We start from the raw sequence: 23,450 nt of genomic DNA on the forward strand, positions 1-23,450 counted from the left end.
GAAATCAAGTTCTTTCTAAAACTTGGTACGTAAAGACAATCAATGTTTTATTCCTTTCAAAGGATAAACATCTCCCACTACAATAGCTGCTACTTTTGCAGCGATGCCCATGTAGACGGTATTTTCCCTTTCATATAGTTGTCAGGTTTCTTGGTACCCCTGCAATGAATTACAGACATGATCAGTGGCTCCCGTATCTATACACCAGGTACCAGTAAATAACACCACTAAACATGTTTTAATAACTAATGAATAAAATACACTTTTATTATTCTCATTTCTGAGAGGGTAGTTCACCTTAGAGTCCAAGTTTTGTTTCCAATCATTATAATTGGGACTACTAAGTCTATTCTATAGTATAACAGCTAGGGGATTGGCAAACATTTGAAATCCTAAGAATCCTAAAAATATTTGGTCAAGACCAACACCTCAAAATCCCCGTGAATTTTGTATGTCACGTTAGTGTGGACGTATACAAATTCAATCTTTAAGAGGAGATTTTATCCATTAATTTTATTATCTCGTCAACCTAACTTTATGACAAATAAAATTAATAGTTGGTCTGTCTTTGATCAAATATTTGATCAAAACTTTGAATTTAAAATAATATTGATTCCTCAAAACAATATCATTTAAATTCACCAATGCCTCAAACACCGTGAATTTTGTATGCCACATTAGTGTGGACGTATACAAATTCAGACATTTGTAAGAGGAGGGTCTTACCCATTAATTATCTTGTCAACCTAACTTTATGACAATTAATAGTTGGTTTTCATTTGGTCACACAAATAATAGCAGTGACTCCGTTGGGGAGGATACTATTGAATGTGCCTAAGTGTATATCATTACTTGATTACTTATAGGATTGTGCTCCTTCACCTAGAGAAGATCACATAATCCTAAATAATTTCCTATAATTACCCATAAAGGAAGTTTGATCTAGTGATCCACAATCAAACTTATCTGTTGTGGAGGAAGGCACTCAGAGCCAACACACAAGTTTGAATGCATCACCTACAAACCAGTAATTATAAAGAAAGTTTGATCTACTGATCCGCAAACAAACTCATCCGTTGTGGAGGAAGGCACTCAAAGCCAACACGCAAGTTTGAATGCATCACCTACAAACCAGTAATCATTCATAAAGGAAGTTTGATCTAGTGATCCGCAAACAAACTCATCCGTTGTGGAGGAAGGCATTCAGAGCCAACACGCAAGTTTGTTGCATCACTTATAAGCTAGTAATGGAGACCATGGAATTTATTTATAAATCCCTCTCCCACTTAGTTATTTAAGGTGATGAATTTTAATTATGCAAACACACATTACATGCACACACACATCACAATAAATAAAAGCAATAAATATGGAGATTAATTTTTCAATTATTATGGCTTCTTCCATCACTATCCTCCGTGTGCTGCCAGCCCTAGGGTTCATGTCGTTGGGTCCATCGAGCTTTTTTTCTGCTGCGCCTCTGGTCCTCCAATAGTACCACGCCTTGCAAGGATACGATCCGCGACAAAAATAGAATTTTACATATATCGATCCTATATTCCACAAGGGAATGTACATAAAGTCTAGATCGAATAAAAAAGTAAAATCCTAGGGCTAATACAACTCCTGTTGTATTTAATAAATATAATCATGCACACGTATAAAATGCCCTTGACATGTCCAAGGGTCCAATCACACACAATCACATTAAGTCATAATAGTTGGAGCCTGCAACCACAGAGTTAGCATATCCTACTATTATCCTGCCTAAAATATATATGACATGTGCATAATTCAACTGAAAACTAAATACACAGAGGCAAACCCTAGCTCTGATACCAATTGTTAGTTGCTATTCGGAATATCGTACTGATTCCCTTGTACAAAAATTTTGTACAAGTCCTGAACCTTTCCTAATAACCTATTGTGTTCTTTAGAAATTAAATTTGGAATCGCAAACAGAACTTAACATTATTGATTCCAAATTCAACTTATCTGTTCTTAGAGGTTTAGACTTGGATCTCAAACGATGCTTAACATTATTAATCCAAATCCACCTATGTTACAAATTTGATTAAATATTTATTTCAAATTTCAGCTTCCAGGTCAAACGTAGTGAGGCACTAGGCCTTCTTGGGTATGAGATCATCCACCACTTCCTAGACAAAGTCTTACAAAGAAAACCAATATTTAATCTCCTTATAGTAACCCTAGTTTTAACCATTAAAAATAATCGAATCACAAGTTCGAAAAATTAAAAAAAAAACACAAAATCGAAAACATAAATTCAATAGCCTAGATTCATTAGCCTCTTGTGTTTGGTATTTCAAGATTTAAATAAAAGTATGAACTAGTTATGATGTGGAAACTAATAACTAGTTATACCTTTTGTAGCTTATAGACCTCACGATCTTCTACCGTATTCCTCTTCTAATCTCGGACGTCGTGTGGGCGACGATCTATCGAGACGAGAATCCACCTAAGCTTTCTTCTTCTCTTTGCAAGTTTCGGCCAATCAACAAACTCCTTGAGATGAAGAACTTCGGCCACCAAACAAGCTCCAAGGGATGCTAAGAAACAAAGTCTCCTATCTCTCCTTCTTCCTCTAACAAGATCCGGCCACCACCAAGCTCCTTGAGATGAGATGTCGCCGGCCACCAAGGAAGAAGAATAGGAGAAGATGAAGGATGAGAGGGCCGACCACACTACCAAGGAATAGAAGAGAGGAATACTAGATTATGTGTTATGAGGTGAGGCACCTCTACCCTCTCTTTTATATTCCTTGGTCTTGGCAAATAAGGAAGGTTTTATAAATAAAATTTCCTTATATTCCTTGCCAATGTTTAAGAAGGAAAATTTAATTAAAATTTCCTTATCAAACCTCTAATGGTCGGCCACCTTATTCCCTCTAAATAAGGAAAGTTTTAATCACAAAATTAAAACTTCCTAATTTGTTTCCGAAAATTTTAAAATAAAAATTTCTCTTTAAAAAATTCCCTTCATGGTTGGTTATAAAAGGAAACTTTTATAAATTAAAATCTCTCTTTTAAAACATGTGGATGATTACAAAAAGGAAAGTTTTCTCAAAATTAAAATCTTCCTTTTCAATCTACAAATAAGGAAAGATATCAAATCTTTCTTTTAATCTTTTGTAGAAAACTATAAAAGGAAAGATTTATAATTTAAAAACTCTCTTTTAAAATCATGAGGATGGTTACAAAAAAGAAAAATTTTATCAAAAATTAAAATCTTCCTTTTAACTACAAATAAGGAAAGATATCATATCTTTCTCTTAATCCTTTGTAGAAAGTTATAAAAGGAAAGATTTTAATTTTAAACTCTCTTTTAAAACCATGGCTTCCACATAAGAAAAGATTTTAAAAATTAAAATCCTTTTATTGTGTTGTGGCCGGCCACCTAAGCTTGGGTTCAAGCTAGGCCGGCCACCAACTCACCTTGGTTTGGCCAACCCTAGCTTGGGCTCTAAGCTAGGCTTGGCCGGCCACCTTAAGGTGGGTAAGAAGGTGGGTATAGATGGGTATAATACTTTATAAATAAGAGGCTACGACAGGGACCGAGAGGAGGAATTGGCTTTGGTCTCCCGATGAACTTGAGCTTCTCGTGTTCGCCCCGAACACCCAACTCAAGTTCATCAATAATAACTCATTCCACTAAAGAGTTATTATTGAACTACCGCACCAATCCCATATTACTATATGGGATCCTTCTTATCATGAGTGTATAAGTCTCCCTATGTTTAAGATATCGAATGACCACTAATTAAATAAGTTACTGACAACTCATTTAATTAATATCTAATTCCAAGAGTAGTACCACTCAACCTTATTGTCATGTCGGATTAAGTCCACCTGCAGGGTTTAACATGACAATCCTTATGAGCTCCTCTTGGGGACATTATTAACCTAGATTACTAAGACACAGTTTCATTCTATAATCAACAACACACCATATAAATAATATCATTTCTCAACTTATCGGGTCTTTTGATTTATCGAACTAAATCGCACCCTTTGATAAATCAAAGAAATGAATATTAAGTATATGTGCTTGTTATTATATCATGATTAAGAGCACACACTTCCATAATAACAAAGGTCTTGTTCTTTTATTCAGTCAGTATAAAAAAAATTTACCTTAAATGGTCCAGCTCAATACACTCTGAGTGTACTAGTATAATTTTATAGTCAAGATAAATTAATACTAAATTACACTATAACTATTCCAATGGTTTGTTCCTATCCATCTTAGTCGTGAGCAACTGTTTATAATTTATAAAGAACTGATAACATGATCTTCTGTGTGTGACACCACACACCATGTTATCTACAATATAAATTAATTGAACAACTACACTTAGCTTATAAATGTAGATATTTGACCAATATGATTCTTATTTCTAAGTAAATGTTTATACAAAAAGCTAGGCTTTTAGCATACATTCCAACAGGAGCAACGTCAGAGGAAAGTAGCTCTTCAGGAGGAGTGTCTGAGATCGACAAGGTAAGTCAGGTACGATTTCTACCTCCTGATAAATTATTTAAATTTATAAAAATATTATCAAAAAGTTCTTGCAAAATAGAAATAGAGAATAAAAAATTATTAAAAGAAAATGATGATTTAAAAGGAACCTTAGAAACATCTTGTCAATTGGAGGATTTTGACAAAATAAAATTGAAAATAAAAATTTAAAAGAACAAATAAAAAAATTTGAAAAATTCTGCATGTTCAACTTTTATTCCTTCAAATTTTAGAAATAATTTAGGACTAAATTAGTATTTTAGATATCATAAGGGTCAAGTTAGAAAGTTGTCAGCAAAATATATTCCTAAAAAAATTTTAATTAATATAGTAGGAAGGAACTTATTTTGTATTCTAAAATCATGTTTGGATTAAATTTTTATGCATGTCTTATATTTGAATTGATTGAATATTTTTTTCATGCTTAGAATTGACTAAATAATTTTTTGTATAATTTTTGTTAAAAGTTAATTTGATTCAAATTTTTCTAAGAATAAAGATTTCATTACTCATCTATATAAAAATATTTACATTTTTTTTACCGTTGTATTGTTTTTCTATGAATTTTTTAACGAAATTCCTATTTTTTTATTTTAAAATTATTTTGCTAGGTTAATTTTTGTAAAATTTATCTTTTTGTGAAACATTATCATTTTCTCTATCTATGAAAAAAAATTTAACCATTAGTGAATTTTCTATGAATTATTTATCCAAATATAAATTTTTAATATTAAAAATTCTCAAAAAGTTATTTTTTAAAAAATTATTTTCTTTGCAAAGTTACTTGATATAATACATACTAAGAAATTTTTTAAAATTTTATCAAACCTAAAAATTATTTTTAATAATTTCTTTTGAAAATTCAACTTGTATAGAATAATATTTATTACTACTTAAATCAAATTCATAATTTCATGAAGATTTTATTACAGCCTTGGTTATGTCTACTTTACCGCTATAAAAATTTTCAAATTATTTGTTTTAAAAAGTGGTTTATTCTTTTTTGGATGTTAGTCACCTTATTTTTATCCCTTAGACTTTTTTTTACACTTTTTTAAAATTATTTTCATGGAATACCCCATTTTTAATGTGATCAAATGGGGAGAACTAGAGGTTAATTCTAGGGGGACGGTACATTTTTAACCTTTACATATTTTTCTTAAATACAAAGTATGTACTTGCTTGTTTTCTATTATTTATTTTTGGTTAACCTTAACTTAACTTGAGTTGCTCACATCAAGAGGGGGGAGATTGTAAGTACCTCATGGTAGTTTTGATGTGATCAACTAAGTCAAGTTAGGTCCTGTTGTGGTTTGATCCTTGTGTCTAAGTGTGCAGGAGCTTAGGAGCATAGGAAGTCGAGCAAAAGGTAGCTAGCGAGAAAGACGGCAGGGGAGAGAGTCGATGGGCTCAATGCGTCCGAGGGACGAGGCACTACGGAAGAGTGCACTAGCGGACGAGAAGGAAGCGTGCAGTGGTTCTGAGGGACGAGAAGCCGGAGCGGAAGGTTGCTCGAGAAGGTCGGAAAATAGGTTCGAGTAAGCCCTATTCCGAATGGCCGAAATCATCCAGAACAGAGCTGGAGCGAAAGACCCAGACAGAAAGTCGACTCCGAGTTGACCCTGGTCCAAGCACTCGGAGCTATTCTGGGTGCCCGGATCACCCAAGGTAACCAAGGTGCCCCGGGTGTGAGCCTATGGTCGTGGGCCGGCTCAGCCCGGTCCGAGCACTCGGACCAGAAAACTTATCAAAACGCATGTTGTCTCGATCTGATGCACCACAAATAAAATTCTATCCACGTCCAAGCACCTGGAACCCTTCTAGATGTCCCGATCAGGGATATAAATATAGCCATGATCCCAGAAGCTAAAAATAACACTTGTAATCAATTCTTTTCCTGTTTAGCTTTGTAATTTAGTGCTTCAACTACTGTAAGAAGTTTCTCTGCCCGAAGGAGACTTTAGTGAGCTTTCAACGTCTTAGATTAACAATCTCCTGATTACAAACCAAGTAAACCTCGGTGTCTCTTTCTCTTTTTAATTAATTGTTCAAATTCTGTTTATGCCAAGTGTACTGTAAAGAGCAAGAAGAGTGTTCATTTTTTGTACAGGTAATTTACCCTCTCTTGTCGACTTCCAAAGGACCAACAGTATTTATTATTGCCATCATTTTTAGTCTCAATATGATACTCATTTTGGAGAATGTCTTTGAAACTTAACAAATTTCTTTATGATTTTGAAGAAAATAATGCATCATCAATGCAAAATTTTGTTCCTCCTGACAAGATCACAATTGTTCTTCCTTTCAGAACCTTCAATAAATTTTGTACTACTTAATATAGTACTAACATGAGTTTCTTTCATTATTAAATAAGAAAAATACTTACTTCTTATCCTTGAATATGGAGTATGTTGTTGGACTGTCAGCTAGGCACAATTCTGTTTAATAAATTTTGTCATGTCTATTTTCTTCACAAAATAAAAATTCCAAATAAGATGTATTTTATTTATTTAATAACAATATTTGGAAAATACAAGACATAATTGAATAAATTAGCAATGAAGATTTTTATTCTAGACATTTAAAATAAAAATTCATTACTTTAGTCTAATGGGGAAAATTTGTTACATCAAAATTAAGCATAAAATATTTTTTCTTAGACATTTTTGTCACTAATAAAATTACCGGTCTCACCTTCGTGATGATTGGCAAAGAAATAAGCAACTTCTAAAGAAGCAAAATCAAAAAAGTCATTATTAGTAAGACCCGAGGGGCCCTCATGGGCAAAGGGTCAACGACACGTAGGGGTCAGGAGTCAAGGGGGGTCAACCCCGTGGGCTCGCCGAGCGGGCACCCTATGCTAATCGCCCAGCCATGCCCTCCAGCCGAAGGAACTGTAACCCGACCATGAGCCTGAGTTTCAGACGCCAAGGTAAAAAGGCTATATTGCCGAGCGGGTGGTCCGCTCAGCCGTGGCCCAAGGCAAGGGTACAAGGCCGAGCGGTCTGTCCGCTCGACCAAGGAGTCTGGCAACAAGACAAGAGTGTTCGTCCGAGCAGGGGACCATGAATCTCCCCCGGACGGACCAACATCTACGACGGGTCGAAGATAAGAAGCCGTCGAGCAGCTGGACGCTTGGCTCGAGAGGATGAAACCAAAAGACACGGATAGTAGGGACGTCATCCTAGTAACTTCTGTCGCTGACAACAGGCATGTTCGATGACCAGGCCATACGCAGAATCGTACGATAGAAGGTTCTTCTGTCCCATCAAGGAGGTGCTCGGACTGTAGCAATATGACGTCAGGCACGCTCTTCTGACAAGCCCATACTGAAGTATGGTGCAGGACACGCGTACGCCTCGATGTGTGTGCGCCAAGCTCACCATAGCTCTATATAAGAGCCCTCAGACTTCGCCGAAGATATGCAATCTTGGATCTTCGGAGCCACCTCCTTGTTTCCCCTTTGCCTGACTTGATCGTCGGAGGGTCGTCGTCGGGAAACCCCACCCGGCTCGGTCTTGCTGCAGGATCACCGGAGCGTACGAGGAGACAGCAGGGAGTGTCACGTCCCCAGCGTCCGTTGATTCAGCGCTCTGACAGGATCAAATTGGCGTCGTCTGTGGGAACGCACCTGCATCTGAGCGGAAGAGAGAAGGAGAAAGAAAAAAGAAAGCCGCCACCAAGGATACTTGCTCAATTGGCTGCTGGATGATGACTGGTAATACTGAACTTGCGAGCTTGGATAACTCATCTGCCGCCTGGTTCTCTGCTCGGGGTTAGTGCTGTTACTCAGTCAGATCGGAAGTCCAGTCAGTCAGACTTAGCGCCTCCTTCGACTAGACTTGAGGGGAAGGCAAGTGATCCGGTGATAAGGTCGGAGGGTCCTCATGGGCAAAGGGTCAACGACACGTAGGGGTCAGGAGTCAAGGGGGGTCAACCCTGTGGGCTCGCCGAGCGGGCACCCTATGCTAATCGCCCAGCCATGCCCTCCAGCCAAAGGAACTGTAACCCAGCCATGAGCCCGAGTTTCAGACGCCAAGGTAAAAAGGTTATATTGTCGAGCGGGTGGTCCGCTCGGCCGTGGCCCAAGGCAAGGGTACAAGGCAGGCAAGGGTACAAGGCCGAGCGGTCTGTCCGCTCGGCCAAGGAGTCAGGCAACAAGACAAGAGTGTTCGTCCGAGCAGGGGACCATGAATCTCCCCCGGACGGACCAACATCTACGACGGGTCGAAGATAAGAAGCCGTCGAGCAGCTGGACGCTTGGCTCGAGAGGATGAAACCAAAAGACACGGGACAGTAGGGACGTCATCCTAGTAACTTCTGTCGCTGACAACAGGCATGTTCGATGACCAGGCCATACGCAGAATCGTACGATAGAAGGTTCTTCTGTCCCATCAAGGAGGTGCTCGGACTGTAGCAATATGACGTCAGGCACGCTCTTCTGACAAGCCCATACTGAAGTATGGTGCAGGACACGCGTACGCCTCGATGTGTGTGCGCCAAGCTCACCATAGCTCTATATAAGAGCCCTCAGACTTCGCCGAAGATATGCAATCTTGGATCTTCAGAGCCACCTCCTTGTTTCCCCTTTGCCTGACTTGATCGTCGGAGGGTCGTCGCCGGGAAACCCCACCCGGCTCGGTTTTGCTGCAGGATCACCGGAGCGTACGAGGAGACAGCAGGGAGTGTCACGTCCCCAGCGTCCGTTGATTCAGCGCTCGGACAGGATCAAATTGGCGTCGTCTGTGGGAACGCACCTGCATCTGAGCGGAAGAGAGAAGGAGAAAGAAAAAAGAAAGCCGCCACCAAGGATACTTGCTCAATTGGCTGCTGGATGATGACCGGTAATACTGAACTTGCGAGCTTGGATAACTCATCTGCCGCCTGGTTCTCTGCTCGGGGTTAGTGCTGTTACTCAGTCAGATCGGAAGTCCAGTCAGTCAGACTTAGCGCCTCCTTCGACTAGACTTGAGGGGAAGGCAAGTGATCCGGTGATAAGGTCGGAGGGTCCTCATGGGCAAAGGGTCAACGACACGTAGGGGTCAGGAGTCAAGGGGGGTCAACCCTGTGGGCTCGCCGAGCGGGCACCCTATGCTAATCGCCCAGCCATGCCCTCCAGCCAAAGGAACTGTAACCCAGCCATGATCCCGAGTTTCAGACGCCAAGGTAAAAAGGTTATATTGTCGAGCGGGTGGTCCGCTCGGCCGTGGCCCAAGGCAAGGGTACAAGGCCGAGCGGTCTGTCCGCTCGGCCAAGGAGTCAGGCAACAAGACAAGAGTGTTCGTCCGAGCAGGGGACCATGAATCTCCCCCGGACGGACCAACATCTACGACGGGTCGAAGATAAGAAGCCGCCGAGCAGCTGGACGCTTGGCTAGAGAGGATGAAACCAAAAGACACGGGACAGTAGGGACGTCATCCTAGTAACCTCTGTCGCTGACAACAGGCATGTTCGATGACCAGGCCATACGCAGAATCGTACGATGGAAGGTTCTTCTGTCCCATCAAGGAGGTGCTCGGACTGTAGCAGTATGGCGTCAGGCATGCTCTTCTGACAAGCCCATACTGAAGTATGGTGCAGGACACGTGTACGCCTCGATGTGTGTGCGCCAAGCTCACCATAGCTCTATATAAGAGCCCTCAGATTTCGCCGGAGGTATGCAATCTTGGATCTTCGGAGTCACCTCCTTGTTTCCCCTTTGCCTGACTTGATCGTCGGAGGGCCGTCGCCGGGAAACCCCACCCGGCTCGGTTTTGCTGCAGGATCACCGGAGCGTACGAGGAGACAGCAGGAAGCGCCACGTCTCCAGCGTCCGTTGATTCAGCGCTCGGACAGGATCAAAGACCATAGTCTACATTATTGTAGATAAAATTTGTCTCAATATTTTTATCTTAATTTTTCATTGATTATTGATAGAGATCAGAAAGATATTTTGGAGTACAATAGGTACGCGATCAATGACCTTTCATGCTACAACGATAGCATTTGTTCCACTTCTGAGGATGAGTTGTCTTTCATGTGACTATAATAATTTGTATAATAACTATACTAGCCATGACCATGACCCTGACCTTAACCCCTATGTGCAATATTGAACTGCATGACTATCGCATTTGCTGCAGGAAATGGAGCGGCACTAGTTGGATGGGCCTCATGGTTTTTCAATAAAAGCTTATTATTTTGTTCAACAACCAAAAGACAAGAAATTAATTCAAAATATTTCTTGAAATCCTTTTCACAATCTTTTGCAGCAAGAGCGCATTAGATACATGAAAAATGAAGAATATTTTCTCTAATAAATCTTCATCAGTTACTTTTTCTCTACATAATTTTAATTGTGAATTGATCTAAAAGATTATTGAATTATACTCGCTTACATTTTTGAAATCTTGCAAACTTAAGTCTATCCAATCGTAACGAGCTTTTAGAAGAACAACAGCCTTTTGGTGATCATACATCTCGTTCAAATTGTCCACAAGACAAATGGGTCCTTCTCTATCAAGTACTTAACTTTTAGACCTAATGGCAAATAAAAATTATAACTTTGGCATTTTCTTGACGGGTGGCTTTATTTCCTTCTTTGCTAGTTTCTCCAAGACCATTTGCATCTAGATGAATTTTGTCATCTAGCACCCATGATAAGTAGTTCTTTCTAGGATATCAAGAGCGACAAACTTAAGTTTTACGAGATTAACCATGATAAAAGAAATCAAAAACAAGAAGCAAAACAAAACTTACAACACTGTCCCAGAAGGAGTGTCGAGAGTAGACTAAAGACTAGTGCTAATAATGTGTTGTAAAATACCACATAACATACTATAAATAAGGATAAAATATAGAGTAATTTAGAGAGCAAGAGTTCACTTCTTTTCTTTTATCATCTATTAGTTCTTTCACATAGGCCATACAGCCATACATTTTTATCTTCCACATTTTAGGTTTACTAAACTTTCTAAAGGTTACATCTCAATATTAACATGTGAATAATAAGGACATCCATTAAAATATATTATTCATAATAAATAATTTTTTTTAAAAAAAATATTTGATCTTTTTGATAATTCAAACCCGAGTTGGACTCTCTCGGATGCCAACGCCTTTAGATAATATCCCTTTGTTCTTCGAACCTCGAGACCGAGCAAGTAGCTTCGCCCAAGTCGTCCCGGACAGCCATGGGCTCTGAGCTCATATACCGCGGCCACGACACCTCGGCGGCGGCGGAAGCCGGTGCGTACTCGCCCAAGCCGGAAAAGAGGCTCTTTTGGTTCTCCCGCCCTTTCCGCTACCTCCTCCGCGAGCAGCGCCTACTCTTTGTGTTCGTAGGCATGGCCCTAGCTACCGCCTTCTTCGTGCTCGCCCCCCACTCCGATTTGCCCTCCTCCAGCAGATCCTACCTCAGGGAGGACCCCACGCGGCTGCCTTCGGTGCAGCGGACGGCGATCGAGAGAGGGTCCTCCGTCGGTGAGGTTCCGCCGGGGCTGAAGCGGAAGGGGCTCCGGATCATGGTCACCGGCGGCGCTGGATTCGTCGGGAGCCATCTGGTGGACCGCTTGATTGATCGAGGGGACAGCGTCATCGTGGTGGACAATTTCTTCACCGGGCGGAAGGAGAACGTGGTTCGCCACTTTGGGAATCCCAACTTCGAGCTCATCCGCCACGATGTCGTGGAGCCGCTCCTCCTGGAAGTCGACCAGATCTACCACCTCGCCTGCCCGGCCTCTCCCGTCCACTACAAGTTCAACCCTGTGAAGACGATCATATCCTTTTCTTCACTCCTCCGATTCAATTCCAACTAATTCCGCTGCTAGTTTTCTTTCACGGATTTCACAAACTTACTCTTTCCCCCCTTTTTCAAAAATTATCAGAGATTAAACGTTCTCAATTTCGTGAGCTTTCCCCGATCATCTTGTTTATTGTCTTTGCAAAATCTTGGTTCTTTCCGGTTCAACTCCATGGTAGGTGTTCGATCATCTGCCTCTATTCATGGTTTCTCAATAAAGCCAGCAGTTAAAGGGAAAGTAAGCAATAAATAAAGCTTGTTGGCTGCCTTAATTCATTCAGTTCTGGTTCTGCTGGCGTTGCACAAGACCAACGTGGTGGGGACTCTGAACATGCTGGGCCTTGCCAAGAGAGTCGGAGCCAGATTCCTCCTCACCAGCACCAGCGAGGTTTACGGTGATCCCTTGCAGCATCCACAAGTCGAGACCTACTGGGGAAATGTTAATCCCATTGGTACCTTGACTCCTTCCCAGTTCCAGCCATCTCTTTCATGTTGAAATAATGCATCCCAAATTGGCAGCTGCATCGTTAGATTTCTTGTTGAAATGTTAAATTTCATTGGCATGGCTCGTTCCAACCATCTCTTTCATGTTTCATCATGCCTTCCACTAGGAACAATACCTTCTCAAGTAGGCAACTTCATATTAGAATTTCATTTTGTAAGTAGGGACCCTGCAGGACCAGTTCAATGATGTGATTTCACAATCACTTGTATGATAAAAGAATTGAGAATTTTCTCTGCTGATTATATTCAACCGCAGGCGTAAGAAGTTGCTATGATGAGGGCAAGCGCACGGCGGAGACTCTAACCATGGATTACTATCGCGGGGCTCAAGTCGAGGTCGGTAACTGCGTCGGATTAGTTGTTTTATTTTTTTTGTTTGTTTGTTTTTTATGCATTGTTGATGGAGTAGTGTGGTTGCAGGTGAGAATTGCTCGGATTTTCAACACATACGGGCCTCGGATGTGCATAGATGACGGACGGGTCGTGAGCAATTTTGTTGCTCAGGTGCGGCACAACATAGCTTATTATTTTTACTGAAACTACATATCGACTATGTCATTGTAGTACATGAAACAATGTGATCTGAAACTTTGTGATGTTTTAGGCCTTGAGGAAGGAGCCTCTGACTGTCTATGGCGATGGAAAACAAACCAGGAGCTTTCAGTATGTCTCTGATTTGGTAGGGCCCGAATTGTGATTTGTCAGTTCGTTAAGTTTTCAGCTTTCGGTAGCTAGAAAAGATGACATTCTCTTGCAAATCAGGTGGAAGGCCTCATTAGGCTGATGGATAGTGAGCATATTGGTCCGTTCAACTTAGGAAACCCTGGAGAATTCACCATGTTGGAGCTCGCCAAGGTCGTGCAGGATTCGATAGACCCTGATGCAAAGATAGAGTTCCGACCGAACACAGAAGATGATCCCCACAAGCGCAAACCCGATATCACAAGGGCCAAAGAGCTTCTCAGCTGGGAACCAAAGGTCTCACTCCAGGAAGGCCTTCCGCTTATGGTCTCAGACTTCCGCAAGCGAATATTTGGCGATCACGCTGAGTTCTATTCCATGGCCACCACTACTGCCTAAGAGATGCATTGCTTATGCTGCTGGATTTCGATTTTTTTTACACACCGAATTGAATTCCGTTTGGCTGCAAGAAGAGAAACGAGACAATTTGGAGTTCCGACGAAGTGAAGAAAATTCGCACTACACCTTTCCAAATGGATCATACGATAACAATGTATTGGTGTAAATTATTGTCGCTTTGCTATTAACTACAGCGCTATTCTAATTGATTAGTACCTTGCCGACCTCACATCGCCGAGTGGTGCTGCGTCCGCCCCTTCCACCCGCACAGGAACCTCCGTGGCCCTGCTGCCGCCGGCGAAACTGAGCTGCTGCCGTCCAACCCCACTTCTTTCACGTTCTCCGCCCACTCGGGAGCCCGGGAGAAGCTCCGCTGGTCGAGCCACCCGACGATGTCAGCGAAGACGGCCTCTACGTTGTCATCAGGCTCGCCAGAGGTGAGCCCATGCCACATCCCCTGGTAGAGCTTGATGGTTTTGTCGGCGCTTCCGGCGCACTCGTACAGCGCCTGGCTCACCTCCGGGTCTGTCACCGTGTCAGCCTCACCGTGGAGCACGAAGAACGGCAGCTTCACCTGCCATTTCCTCATTTAAAAAAAAAAAAAAGTGTTTGAAAATAATTTCGATGCGCAAGATTAAAATCGACTACCGTGGACAAATTGCTCTCGAGTTCCATGCTAGTCCTAAGAAGTTCCAACGCCGTCTTCAAGCGAGGCTTGTCCTGGTAAATCAATCTGTTGCTCCTGATCTGGCCACATTTCCACAAATTATTTCGAAACAAATCAAGAGAGATTATCATTCAAGTTTAAAATTGACTTTTGTTTTTAGATCGATCTCTTCTAACCTGTTCACGCTTGATTGGATCTTTGAAGGCAGAATCGATGACATCTTTTGCCGGAACAATTTTCCATTTGGGAATGATCTCCTCCACGCGAGTTAAGAGATTCACCACCAATGGATGTGGCTTCACCTTCTCAGATATCTACTTCATCAAAAAAAAAATGAAGGAAAATCAAATATTTTGTGCATATTGAGAATATACGACATCGTTCAAATCGATCGACTACTTTACACATGGGTGCTACAAGGACAGCCCCGTCCCAAAATGTTGGATTCCTCCGGTGAAGTAGAAGTGCCACTGCTCCGCCCATAGACTCTCCATACAAAAATCGACCCTTATCTCGATACTCTTCTACTTCTGTAAGGATTCAATTGCTTCAGTAAAAGCCGAAAGACTAAAATAATAAATAATAAATAAATAAATAACCTGCATAAGCAAGTTTCAGTACTACCCACATTTCTAGCACCTAGCTTTCATAATTTAAAAAATATGCAGCATATTTCCATTATACTCCCTCCTCCTTTCCACGCAATAATTACGTGAGTTTGTGTGTGTGTCCAGAATATTTGTACGAACCGTTCTAAGTTTTCAAAAATTCACTGATCGCAATTTATACTATCACGTCCAAGGATATGAATAAATTTATTTTGATTTGAAATGATTTTAAACTCTTCGTGTTCATCGGCCAATTTCATCCATTTTGAATGAAATTGAATTATTCAAAATTCAAAAGCTTAATATTTTCCGAATGACTCCTAATAATCCATTATTGATGATGTTGATTATGAGTATCATTGTCCTAGGTCTTATAATAATGAGTTTACCATAAAAAAAATTTTAAACTTTTGTGTCCTAAATTAATTTATGGAATTAGAGAACTCCGAAACACTTTAAACTAAAACTAATATACTCATGAATGCCTCCTTAATGTGTCAATGCCCTTATACCTGAATTTGATAGCATAAATTAAGAAAAATAAATTTTTAAAAGCATACAAAAACTTATGCAAAGACTTGGAGACGCACGCACACAAACCTCTGTGATTATTTAGTGAAAAGGAGGAAGGGTATAACAGGAATGTGCTACTTGTTTTTGGAATTACTAAAATTAGGTACGTGAAATGCGTAATACTAAAAAGGTTCAGTTAATTGTTGAAATAAGAATATTACAAAGAGGCTCAATCTTATAACTTCCCCTGCATAGGATTTTCTTTATATGCATGATATAATGCATCGTAAAGGAAGAAGGAAATTCGATTGTACCTGTGATGGATTTGAAAAACTGATAGCAATCTGTGACAATGTGTTCAAACTTTTTGATGTAGGCTCGGGAGCCCATAGACTTCCCATGTCCCACATAGTCAATGCCAAACACGCCGAATCCGGCAGTCGCGAGCCTAATCCCGCACCCTAAGCCATCAAACCATCATTGCCATTAGAGACAAGTTAATATCCATAACTGAACAACCAAACATCCAAATTTAGACCCTTCTTAAGGAGTGGAAGAGTATAGAATTTATATTTCATTGAAAGTAGAGATGAATAGGGTTTATGAAACAGATTCAAAGTCCAAGCAAGATCCATGAGCACCATTACTTCATGGCCACAAGCAACCAAACTATTCAAAGCAATCAAACGATAATTGTGGATACGGTTGCAAGCAAATGGGGCAATACCGCAAACAGATCACAGACCACATGCTAAACTTTAATCTCTGCTATCTTATTGAGAGTGCACTTTGCGTGAATTGGGAAATGCTGAGAGGTGTTTGGTTCCTTTCTCACCACAAAATACCTAAAAACAGTTCAAAGACAGAGACAGAATTGGCCATGGCCAATAGGATCAGGACGGTCCTAATTAGCTCACCTAACCCACCAAGTCAAATCTGAAAGAAGACAAATTTGGAAGCGCATCTGATTCTTAAATCAAACACTAAAATGAGTTTTCTAGATCAAGATGATCACGGACTAAAGGTAATAATAATAATAAAAAAAAAAAAAAAAGGTGATATGCTTTTACAAGGCAGACCATGTAATTAATGTCCACCTTCCATGGATGCCACAGCTATTAACAGCCTTCTGTAAAAAGGCTACTGTCGCAGTAAATGAGGCACCGCGGAAGGGCAAGCATTAAATAAACAAGAAGCTATTCTCAAATTAAAGGGACTTGAGCATACCTTTCATGAACCCACTGCATTCCACACCATATCCTGCAAAAAAAAAAAAACAAAGAATGAGGAGAAAACACATAAATCGAGATGAGAACGAAGATTACTGAGACGAGAACCGTGACAGAGGAAGACGAGGGCTTTTGGCGAGGAAGAGAGGGGAAGCCATCTGCATGTGAAGAGCTGCAAACCTCTCGAGTTCTTGATGTATTCCTGTCAACCATCGATCGGCACGAGTGAAATCGGTGAAGCGGGGCTTAATGGAACGAGATCCTATAGATTAGCAAAGATCACAAATGGAATAACCATATCGATCGATCGATCGATCACCTCTTGATAATCCACCTCCATGCCGACTACTCGAGCTAAGGTCTCAGATCGTAAGCATGCAGATCGGAAAAGATCTGAAACCGGAGGAAGGGGACCGAACGAGATGAGGAATGGGAGCGGAATGGATGTAGCAAAGGGAGATAGATAGAAATGGAGGTGGAAATAAATAATAATGTGGGTTGCATTACAGAATTGGAACACACGTGGCGAGTGTTGAGGGCGCCACGTCCTTTCTTTCCTTCTGCAAGATGATTTGATTAGACTAGTGTTTTTTTGTTGCATTTGCATTGAATTATATTAACATAATTATTTTAAAAACACATTTTATTTTTCAATATAGCATTCTTTAACCAAAATTACTAAAAATAATTTGAACACATTAAATGGGGTTCAGCATTTCCTATTTCGTTAAAATCAAATAAGTACACTTTAAAATAACTAAAATATCCTAGTATCTGATCATTCAGTCATGTATAAACTGACAATTAACTTTACAATATATTATTAAATGGGGGTCCATCATTTCCTATTTCATTAAAATCAAATAAGTACACTTTAAAATAACTAAAATATTTTATTATCTGATCATTCAGTCAGTATAAACTAATAATTAATTTTACAATATACTATTTGATGATTTGAATATGAAAAATTAGCAATTAATTTTTATATCGTGTAGAAATTAGATGTTAACTTTTACACCTTGTAAAAATTAGTTATTAATTCTACAATAATGATTTTATATTATTTTAATTTTACTTATTTGAGTAATAATATGATTAAAATAATATTTTAACAAGTAAACTAAATAATTGAAACTCCGCTATACTTAAGTTATTTCAAATGAATAAAAGTTAGCAACTAATTTTTACATGCTGTAAAAGCTTCTACAGTACATAGAAGTTAATTGTTAGCTTCTACAAAATGTAGATATTAGTTACTAGCTTCTGTGGTTATATATCATTTTAATTTTACTATTTTGAATGATAACTTAATTAAAGCATTTCAACGAGCAAATTAAATGATGGGATTTTCATGAACTCATTACATTTCAAATAAATATAATCTAATCATGGAGAGTAAAAAGGTAAAATCGTTATTTCGGCAACCCTTTCAAAGTAATCCCCACTATTTAAAAGAGAGGTAAATCATAGGTAAGCTTCTCCTAGCAATAACAAGGCATGCAATCAGCGAGACATTCCGTATCCGTTGGGAATTAACCTCAATCTTATTAGCAGCAATACTCTTGTATGACTCAACTGCGCTAGCTCATGAAGACAATATAATTTAATACTGACTGAGCATGTAAAAATTATTATATAATTTCTACAACATGTAGCAACTAGTTTCTATCCATCGTAAAAGCTATAGAAATTAAAATAGTGTTGAATTGAGGTATTTTTGGATTAAAATTATGACTGGATGCTCATTTAATATATATATATATATATATATATATTTTTTTTTTTGGAAAGGAGATAAGATGTTTCTTAATTTAGGGTGCATTTTATTTTTTAACCAAACTATTTTAATATCAGCTACAACTATTTAAACTATTAAATAAAAATATTTTAACTTAGTTAAAATTAATTCGACTTAATGACCAAAACTACTATAATTCTAGATATATATTGAAATAGTTTGAATTAAAATTATCATAATGTAAAATAATTTTGTACAATAAAATTAGACCAATTAAAATAATTATCCATGCTATCTTCATAAGGCTTTTGTATTTTTTTGCTTTCTAAAAAAAATTATGTTATATTTAATATGTAGGAATTTTCTATTGAAATAAGGGGTAATAATTATGTGTGGTAAAAACACGAAATATATGTTCCATTAAATAAAAAAAAGGGAAAGAATGGTTGGAAAAAAAATAATGAAAGAGGTGTCAATCGATTTAGTACTATGAAAATCTTTTATTGGTCATCAAGGTAAATTAGGAAATGCTCATGATAATTATTTCAGAAGTTCAACATCCCTTGATTATACTCTTCATTTTAAAAAAAAATCCTTACAAATATATCATATTTAGAGATGGAATCGTGAATATCTTAATTATAATTTGACATCTTTCTACTACATTATAGTCGTGAGGATGATGGAAAAATTGATGGAGGATTTAAGAGTTACTTACAAATATTACGGTTGAATTCAAGCACTCAAAATATTATTTAAAAGTTTTCTTTTTTCATGCTACGGAGCAGAAAATATCATTAAATATTTACATATAAAAAAAATAATTTTTTAATGAATTAAATTAGTTAAATAAAATAATATTTTTCCAAAAAAATTAAAAATTGAAAGAGTTTTTAAAATTTTATCCAATACTTTATAAAGGTATTTTATGTGCATTTTCATTAAATTTCGTTACGTACCCTATTCATATTTAATGCACTCTTTGAGCTTCCATTTAATTAAAAAGGACTCGTTCACTTCAAATATTTTTCACCATCGGTCCCCATAATAACTCATAGTAACTGAAGGACCTCTATAAGTTCAGAAGCTCTCGATCCATACTCTCTCAATCGTTCTAGGAAGTAGTAGGAAGCTATAACGACATCTGCAGACTACAATGGAAGCTCTCATTAGTAATGTGTAATGATGAGGGAGCTCCCTCTTATAATGAGAGGGGGCTCCTTAATTTTCCACATGGAACGGCTCCTTGTTTAGGCAGCCTTCCTTAATTTTTTTTATAGATTTTTTTAATTAAGATTTTTTTTTATTTGTGGAAAGATAGAATAAGATTTTTTTTAATTTTGAGATGATATAGACATGTGGTAAAAAAAAATGTCGAACATTTTCGTCAACTCATCTCTAGATCAATACAATGAGATAAATCATATGGATAATTATTAGACATTAGTACAAGTGACTAAGACATGAATAAACATATTTGAACATATTAAATTTCGATCTTAAAATTTCATATGATAATATTCTATATTTCAATCATCGCACTGTCCTTAAAGAGACTTTACTCAAAAATTAAAATTATAGGAGTTTTTTAAAATCTCTATTGGTTGGAGATATCCTAATTCCAAATCGAAAAAGTTATCATCATAAAAAAGAAATTAACATTTATTCTTTTTTAGAATTTAAAATTAATTTATAATTAAAATCTAGATATAATTTTTAATTATATCTAGATTACGAATGGTAATTTTTTAATCGAGAGTGATAAAACAAGATTACTAATTATTTAATTATAATTTTTTTTTCTACAGTTAAATTATACACCGACATCGAGCCGTCGATCAAGGAAGCAGACGCGGAGGAGGGTCAGCGCAAATGGCAGACCAGAGCAAGGGCAGCGTCGCTGGGGCGGCTCACGCGACGCCGTCGCCCAAAATCGTCGTCAAGAGCATCGACATGGGCGAGAAGATGCGTGTCGACGCTATCGATTGCGCCCGGGCTGTAAGCCTTCTCGTCTGATCTAATGCATTCTCTTTCTTTGTTCTCTAGTCGGCGACATTTTTGCTCGAAATTTTCCCTTTTTCTCGGCATTTTGTCCCTTAAACTCGGTTGGTGGGAGTAGGTGTTCGAGAAAAACGCTGTTTTTTTCCCCTGCATTCTCTTCCCTGATTTTGGCTTCTTCTCTTTTGTGGAAATAGGGATTTGAGAAGCACACAGTAGCTAAGGAAGTTGCCGAGTACATCAAGAAGGAATTTGATAAGAATTACGGGCAAACTTGGCATTGCATTGTTGGTCGCGACTTCGGTACCCATTATCTCTCTCTCTCTCTCTCTCTCTCTCTCAATTTATTAAGCTTTTATACTCTTTGAGTACTTTTTTTTGGCTGTTCGCCTTTTGCATAGAGTTGATTTCATAGAAATTCGTATTCAAAGCTAATTGATTGGTTAACCAAACGGGGGAAAAAAAATCCTAGTGGTAGATGTTTACTGGATATCGTGCTAAGAAGTGATTTAGAGATTGGGTTGTAGATATTTCAGGATTCAGGAATCAGGAGTGCTGGTTAAGTTTATGCCAATGCATTCTAGTCGTGTTACTTTAGCAGTATGATTTCCTTTGTTATTTATGGATATTGTGCACCTGTAGACTTGAATAAGCTTCTGAACAAGAAAGATAATGCTTCTTAATATTACCTTTTAAGATTGGTACCAAATTGAACTGTGGAATTGTTCATACATGGGACGGAGTACTGGTGCTAGTTTGCATGTAAATTATTCCAAAACTTATCTTGTTCCTAATTTACTCGAACGTCTGCTGTGAATACTGAATCATGCATTGAGTGTATTTGTTCGACACGTGTGCTTTTTTTCAACTGTTAATATCAATATAAACGTCTTATTGATGCTATGTCCAAGTGTTGTCAAAACATTTTGGTTGTTTGATGGCATATCCATGATCTTCCAGATAAAGAAGAACAATAAACAGATTGGTAGAAATTTATATATGTGGTTCAAAACAGGCTATAAGAGGATGTACAGAATAATCTCTTCCATCTCTAGTGATTGTGAATCATTGGACTTCTCATTTTTGTTTCTTGTCATAGTACTTACTGCTCTATTGCTTTATATCACAGTAACTTCTTTGAACATGGGACATTTTCTTAATTATTAGCTTGCACCAAAATAATACTCACCCAACATTCATTTTTGAATCTGAATAGAACAAAGCTTTACCATTTTTTTTTGATGTTTCAATTTGGTCCTTCCATTACATGTTTATATCGTTGTTAAGTTTAGTGTACCTTGTTGATTGATTAACTATTTATGATATAATTCCTTATATTCTATATAAGGTGCCTACAAACTGGGCTTCTAAATACAAGAAAAATCTCTTGACTCTTGCATGATATTTGTAGTAAGCATCAAAAACCTTTTCTTGGGTTTTATTGCTCGACTTTCTTGATAACTGATTTTCACAAAAATTAATGTGAGAATTTAGGATTCTGATATCACTAGAATAGCGCCGACCCTACGTAGTGGGATAAGGCTTGGTTGTTGTTGTATATCACTAGAATAGCCTTGCACATCTACCTTTATACAAGTTTTAGAAAAGCGCATAAAAACTAAGATCAATTTACACTTTTTAAAAAAAAATCCTTTTCCACCCTCCACTCTTCTCCTATATTTATTCATTCAAGTAAACAAGCAACTAGTGCTCTCTTTGATTATACATGTATCTTATCCTCAGCTATACATGCATTCTATTTAATCAATTTTGCTCTCTCTTGCCTTATCTTATACTCAGTTATACATGTATTTTAGACATCAAATTTAATAACCTTTTCTTTCCAAGAAGGTTACATGTCATATTAATTTCACTTGTGGGTATGCAGGATCCTATGTTACACATGAGACCAACCACTTCATTTATTTTTATGTGGATAAGATAGCTGTCTTGTTATTCAAATCTGGATGAGAGTGTGCCTTCCTGTAATTTGATACTTGTATTTCATGTTGAATCTTTATATTGTCTATTTGTTTTGCGGAGTTGCTGCACTGATGTGAATCGACCGTCTAAAATTTTAGTTGAGCTGGATTTAGAACCTATTTGTTGCTCACAATTCCATACAAGAAGTAACTCATGTTCGATTCATGTTTATACATAATAGAACCTATAGTTGTCAAACTGTTAAATTATAAGCAGTACAGATATCACTAGTAGATTTATGATTATTCTATTAGATTGTCATGCACTTCTTTTATGATTATAAAAATAATGATGTTAGATATTTGGATCCACCCATGTTGAATATTCACACCCGAAGCTGAGTAGCGTAATGCTAACGTTGCATGCTTGAGCATGAGGTCTCTATATATTGTGTCCTGTTAAAACTTATAATAATACAAACTAGGGGAGTTCATAGGCTGGTCCCTGTTGGGGTTTGGTCCAAATCTGACCTCACATAAACGACAATTTATTGTTTAAGAAAATAACCCAATGGTACCCTTTTTTTTCCCCATCTAACTATTGGGTTATGTTGGGACTCTCAATTTTACACTTCAGAAGTCCTTTAGACTACCTTCAGAATATTCTTACAAACGTGGATCTTTTCTTGGAGCTCTTATATTATATTTGACCCAAACAATTATCATTAATAGCTTGGCAATCATTTCTTGTTTAATGATTTTTCACAGGAGATAATTGAATTTGGAAAATAATGTGTTTGCTCCTGGTGTTTTAACAATAAGGCATGCCGGTTTGATAAGAAATGATTATGTTATGTTATGTTGCGTTA

The 23,450-nt window shown here is 38.0% G+C and overlaps 3 protein-coding genes across 3 annotated transcripts; 2 read left to right on the forward strand and 1 right to left on the reverse strand.

Annotated features, from left to right (window-relative positions):
- Positions 1-11,628: 11,628 nt before the first annotated feature.
- On the forward strand, positions 11,629-14,112 carry LOC121992691 (UDP-glucuronic acid decarboxylase 2-like). The gene is made up of 6 exons (XM_042547213.1): positions 11,629-12,296; positions 12,624-12,771; positions 13,080-13,159; positions 13,244-13,327; positions 13,428-13,502; positions 13,586-14,112. Exons 1-6 carry the CDS (start codon positions 11,712-11,714, stop codon positions 13,901-13,903), a joined length of 1,290 nt encoding a protein of 429 aa, XP_042403147.1. The 5' UTR covers positions 11,629-11,711; the 3' UTR covers positions 13,904-14,112.
- Positions 13,998-17,371, reverse strand: LOC121992692 (caffeoylshikimate esterase-like). Its single transcript, XM_042547214.1, has 8 exons — positions 17,240-17,371; positions 17,029-17,122; positions 16,919-16,951; positions 16,006-16,152; positions 14,970-15,100; positions 14,747-14,884; positions 14,552-14,650; positions 13,998-14,477 (listed from the first exon to the last, which is right to left on the reverse strand). Exons 1-8 carry the CDS (start codon positions 17,258-17,260, stop codon positions 14,130-14,132), a joined length of 1,011 nt encoding a protein of 336 aa, XP_042403148.1. The 5' UTR covers positions 17,261-17,371; the 3' UTR covers positions 13,998-14,129.
- A 3,132-nt stretch (positions 17,372-20,503) lies between these two features.
- LOC121992694 (dynein light chain 1, cytoplasmic-like) lies at positions 20,504-22,714 on the forward strand. Its single transcript, XM_042547215.1, has 3 exons — positions 20,504-20,659; positions 20,857-20,962; positions 22,548-22,714. Exons 1-3 carry the CDS (start codon positions 20,534-20,536, stop codon positions 22,628-22,630), a joined length of 315 nt encoding a protein of 104 aa, XP_042403149.1. The 5' UTR covers positions 20,504-20,533; the 3' UTR covers positions 22,631-22,714.
- The last annotated feature ends 736 nt before the right edge of the window (positions 22,715-23,450 follow it).

The sequence above is a fragment of the Zingiber officinale genome, chromosome 6B, assembly GCF_018446385.1.
Source record: "Zingiber officinale cultivar Zhangliang chromosome 6B, Zo_v1.1, whole genome shotgun sequence".
NCBI lineage: Eukaryota > Viridiplantae > Streptophyta > Magnoliopsida > Zingiberales > Zingiberaceae > Zingiber > Zingiber officinale.

Coding starts and splice junctions, on each gene's coding strand:
- LOC121992694 (XM_042547215.1), top strand. CDS start 20,534: ATGGCAGACCAGAGCAAGGGCAGCGTCGCTGGGGCGGCTCACGCGACG. Junction 20,660..20,856: donor CTATCGATTGCGCCCGGGCT/GTAAGCCTTCTC, acceptor TTGTGGAAATAG/GGATTTGAGAAGCACACAGT. Junction 20,963..22,547: donor CATTGTTGGTCGCGACTTCG/GTACCCATTATC, acceptor GTGGGTATGCAG/GATCCTATGTTACACATGAG.
- LOC121992692 (XM_042547214.1), bottom strand. CDS start 17,260: ATGGAGGTGGATTATCAAGAG. Junction 15,101..16,005: donor GTTTTTCAAATCCATCACAG/GTACAATCGAAT, acceptor GAATCCTTACAG/AAGTAGAAGAGTATCGAGAT. Junction 14,651..14,746: donor ATCCAATCAAGCGTGAACAG/GTTAGAAGAGAT, acceptor AAATGTGGCCAG/ATCAGGAGCAACAGATTGAT.
- LOC121992691 (XM_042547213.1), top strand. CDS start 11,712: ATGGGCTCTGAGCTCATATACCGCGGCCACGACACCTCGGCGGCGGCG. Junction 12,772..13,079: donor GGGAAATGTTAATCCCATTG/GTACCTTGACTC, acceptor ATTCAACCGCAG/GCGTAAGAAGTTGCTATGAT. Junction 13,328..13,427: donor TGAGCAATTTTGTTGCTCAG/GTGCGGCACAAC, acceptor GTGATGTTTTAG/GCCTTGAGGAAGGAGCCTCT.